The sequence below is a fragment of the Morone saxatilis genome, unplaced genomic scaffold (genome assembly GCF_004916995.1).
Source record: "Morone saxatilis isolate NCDOM2014 unplaced genomic scaffold, NCSU_SB_2.0 Contig17, whole genome shotgun sequence".
NCBI classification, from domain to species: domain Eukaryota; kingdom Metazoa; phylum Chordata; class Actinopteri; family Moronidae; genus Morone; species Morone saxatilis.
The window spans coordinates 3,901,784-3,906,293 of NW_023339729.1; the positions used below are offsets into that span (position 1 = coordinate 3,901,784).

Genomic DNA, 4,510 nt, shown 5'->3' on the forward strand with positions numbered 1-4,510 from the left:
GTGTGTGTGTGTGTGTGCGCCAAGGTAAGAACCAGCTGATACTGTGGTTCCCAGGGTTGTGGTCCTGCACTGTCAGCGCCTAATGTAACGTATAATGAGACCGTTAGGTAAAAAATTATGTGTGCATGTGTGTGAGAGAGTAAGAGAGAGAAAGAGAGAGCTCTACACATTATGGATATACACTAAAATCCCTAGTGCACTACCAAAAGTGGACACCACACATTACGCCCATATGCAATCAGGTTACACAACGCTAAAACTTGAAGGACCAGTGTGTAGGATTTAGTAATGGTGTAGTTACAACCATTGAGTTCAGCCTTCCAAGTGTGTAAGAGAAACTACAGCGGCTGGGAAACTTGTAAAAACATGAAAGGAGCTATGTAGAGTCAGTGTTTGTCCCTTCTGGGCTCCCGCTAAAAACGGCATGTCAAAAAAATCATTTTATATCAAAATCCTTAAGGGCACTGGGCAGGCCAGTCAAATTCTTCCTTACCAAACCATTTCTTTATGGACATGGCTCTGTGCGCGGTGGCGTTGTCATGTGGAAACTGTTGCCTCAAAATTGGAAGCATGCTGTTGTGTAAAAGATCTTTGTGTGCATAAAGTTTTCCCTTGATTGCAAGAGAGCCTAGCACAAACTATGAGACACTGCCTCACACCAAGTGTACACACAGTATGTGGACAGGGCTGTTGATCTCCTCTCTCTCTCTCACAGATATGAACCTGTAGCTGTGGACATTTTTTTTCCACTCTCGCGAAGTCTTCAATGTCCTCGCTCCTCACACACCCCTAAAACTGTATGCATGGATACACTCTGAAACACACACACATTTTGCCCTCATGCTGCTGACACAGTGATATGATAACCTGTGTGCAGACTTTGAGGCGTACTCACACACACAGCTTTGTAATGGAGTGGAGTTTTATGGCAGCACTCAAAATTTTGCAGACACAGCGTTCTGATTTTGTGCTACGGCAAAACCCTGCACCTCCTCCTCCTCCTCCTCGGCCTGCTCCTTCACTCACTCTTCCCATCCAGTCATCTCTCTGCTTTTCACCACCTTTTCTTGCCACTTCTGTCCTGTTCTGTCTTCCTTTCATCCTGCTGCCATGCTCTTTATACAGTTTACTTCACTTTCAACACCTGTCTCTCCTCTTCTCCCACATTCTCCTTCCACCTCTATCTGCCCCTCGGTGTCTTCTCTCCCCTTCAAATATTTTATTTTCATTATTTCTTACTTTTTCATTTCTGTGCACTCTCTCTATCTCCCCACTCCTCTTTTTGCCCCAAATGTCTTTGTGTTGTAAATATTTTATTTGACTAAAATCTACTTTTCTCTGCGCTCTCTTTCTGTATCAGCCACTTTTTCTCTCATGCACACATTCATTTCTAAAACTTTTCTTACTTATTTCTCGTCCTCCACTCCCAAAACTTTCTATTTTCTCCTCTATTTGACCCTCACGCTCGACTTTTTAAAAATAATTTCCTCCTTCTTTATTTAACCTCGACAAAATGTGCTGACACCATTTGTTTTACCTCTTCCTTTTCAGAGAGGATGGACTGTTTAGAGTGTTTAAAGAGACAGAAGCTTGATTTAATATTACAACATAAGGCACCAACCGTGCATGGTAAGAAGCACTTCTTCTTTTAATCTTAAATTTCACTCGGGAGGATGTTAACTTATGGAGCTCAATTATTCAGCAAAGCCATCTTGTACGAGCAGCAGGTACTTTCTCACACTGCGATTGGTCCCTGCCCTGCTGTTTTCCATAGGACTCTTATTATTTTCTGAAATACATTCTCTAACAGCGGGTTCATGTCCTCAAATGGCTCAGTCACTCCTTAAGGCCATGAATTGTAAAATACATGGCAAACGTTCACCCATGACACCTCTTCACATAAATATTTATGTGAAAACGGAAAATTACCTGTCATATCACTACTTCTTTGTTGCTTAGCAACCACTTTAAGCTGCTGTTCAAGAACATCAAGGCTTGAAAGAAAATATGTTTTTTAAATATTGATTAAAAAAAGATGAATTTGCTCTTTCTCTCTTTTAATTCAATAATGTGTTACCTGCATTTCATTGAAGCAATAACTTAACTGACATGCTGTTTTAAGATTGTTCTGTTATCACTGTGACACAATACACACACACAGCTGTCATCTGACGCACACTGGCAGGGTAGAGTGAGAGAGGCATTGAAACTACCTTCGTAACAGGCTGAGCGAAATACTTGGCGCTCCAATCACACAGACCCGTCTGGAGGGCGGGACTGATGTAGTTCCTGTGACCACCTGGCTCGTCACCATCCTCAGCTGCCTGGACACACACACACACACACACACACACACAAAGTTAAATTACACAGAAAAAAACAAACTTAAAAATATAAGGTTCAAGTGAGAACCGTAGCTGCTGTGGGGTGTTCCTCTACCTGCTCAGGTCCTTTGTCAAACATCTTGCGAGTGCGGGGGAACTGGTGAGAGTGGGGCGCCTGTCCTCCCAATGTGGGGGTGTAGGGAGGCCGTGTTGCCGGTTGCTCTCTGGCGGGGGGTTTGGGCACCTCGTTGGTCAGACTGGAGCTGCTGGTGCTAGGCATGGGAGGAGAGCCACTGGAGGAACAGAGAAAGGAAAATGAGGGACAAGAAACGAAGTGGCAGAACATTTTCATTACCTTAGTCTCTACACAAACAGATACAAAACAAAAACATAACCTAATTTAAATAGTTAAAAACTAGCCTCTTATCATATTTATCATTATAACTTGGATTTAGCATGACAATCTTGTCACTACTTCTGTTACTCTAATTTTGTCTCTCTCTCTTCTCAGTCTTCTCAATCTTTTTCTCTCATTTTGTTGCCAGCCTTGAGCTACATAGCACCATTTGTCAGAATCCTTTTGAAAATGACATTTTAAGGGGTTTATTCTGCAAACAATTGTTTTTCTACAAAGTTAACATTCTTCAACTGCAGGTTCCTTCCACTGCCTAGTCTGTTCAATGAATTTGTCTCGGTCTTGGCAGAAGGAAAGCTGAGTGAGCTGTATGCATGCAGTGTATGTTTTGGGGCTTAACTGGTAATGACTTTTCTGTATATCTGGATGTTTGTGTGTGTGTGAGAGAGCGTCCCTCACCCAGCCTGGTGGATGTGCGTGCCCTTGCTGGTGGGGCTGGCTGGGGCCGACTGGGTGAGCGATCCAGAGTCCAGGATCCTCTGAGGCCGAGCATTCATTGTTGCCTGTTGACAGAAAAACTGTGCATTAAATCTCTGTTTGCTAGAGGGAGGAGGGGACAGATATTTCAGACACACACCTGACAGCAGATCAGGATTAGAAGCAATACTGAAAATCTGAATGCTCTTCCTACTGTAAGTGTGCAAAAAGTGCAGCCCTTTACAAAGTTTGGCTGAATTTCCAGAACTTTATCTCATTAGGCAGAGCAGGTAATATAACCTCTTCACTGTGAGCTGTCTAATGGCTGCTCACAAGGGAGGGGTAAACTTAATAAAGACAATAGAGGCAAAACATCACTGATGAATAGCAGAGTTGTTGTTTACGCAAGCCAGGTGGAGAGAAAAAACTGTGCAGCGTAAATCCAGTTAACACAGGCAAACACATTTTACTACCTTGGATTGCCATTGATTTGATTTCTATGCTAATTACAAAATTGCGGTAAGTATTTCTTTTTTGTGTGTCTGAAAGAGAGGAAAGTTTTTAGTGCAAAGTTTACACACCTACGATCCGCTGCATTTGTTATGGGGGGGAAATACATCAGTTACCACGGGTTAGCTGTTAGCGCTTCATTAAGAGGCAATTGGAAATGAAACAAAACAGCCATAAAACCAGCTGAAAGGGTTATCATGGAAATAGCTTGGCCACTAATCTAAGTACCTTTGCTACTCAAGCACAATAAGATCAATAGGATAAGAAGGACATAGAAAAGAAAATTAGCTAAATAATTTAAGGATATGCTGATTCTCGACAAACTGGAAAGTGACTGTAGATAAAGACGATGGGTAGCAGCTTGTGTGTGTGTGAGGCAGCGGCAGACACCATGCAGAGGTATTTTTAATGGCAAACCTGAGCTTGACACTGCAGCATTAATCCTTCTGGAGCTCATTTGAGAGTTAGGAAGAGGTTGCGGCAAAAGTGCAGCTGCAAACTAGTAAGAGCTCAAAACGTGGCACCAGAGTGGTTATCAAGTCTGTTCTGTAATAAAAGCTAACAGGCTTTATTTCCTCAACAGTCAGTCCTTTAACAACCTTGTACTTTGTGTTGCAAGTCATCAACAATTATGTACGTTATGTCTTAAGGAAAGAGAACATTCTAGAAACCTTTTACCAGATGCCGTTATGAATGTGAAGTTGCAAGCTCATCAGTTAAAACTAGGTATGCCGATATTCCGATATTCACAAAAAAATGTAATATCGGGAATTATCGGTATTTTTTTTATAACCGATGTTTGTTCTGTAGGCTTCAGCATTTCCGAGCCTGCATGAACGCAGCA

General features: G+C 42.3%; 1 protein-coding gene across 1 annotated transcript in view; it reads right to left on the reverse strand.

Moving 5' to 3' along the window:
- Positions 1-4,510, reverse strand: part of rptor (regulatory associated protein of MTOR, complex 1) — a 182,454-nt gene that overhangs the window by 27,582 nt on the left and 150,362 nt on the right. The window contains exons 22-24 of the mRNA XM_035659536.1: positions 3,139-3,242; positions 2,440-2,617; positions 2,214-2,324 (exon numbers count right to left, since the gene is read on the reverse strand). Coding sequence (XP_035515429.1) covers positions 2,214-2,324; positions 2,440-2,617; positions 3,139-3,242 — 393 coding nt within the window. The remainder of the gene's footprint in view (positions 1-2,213; positions 2,325-2,439; positions 2,618-3,138; positions 3,243-4,510) is intronic.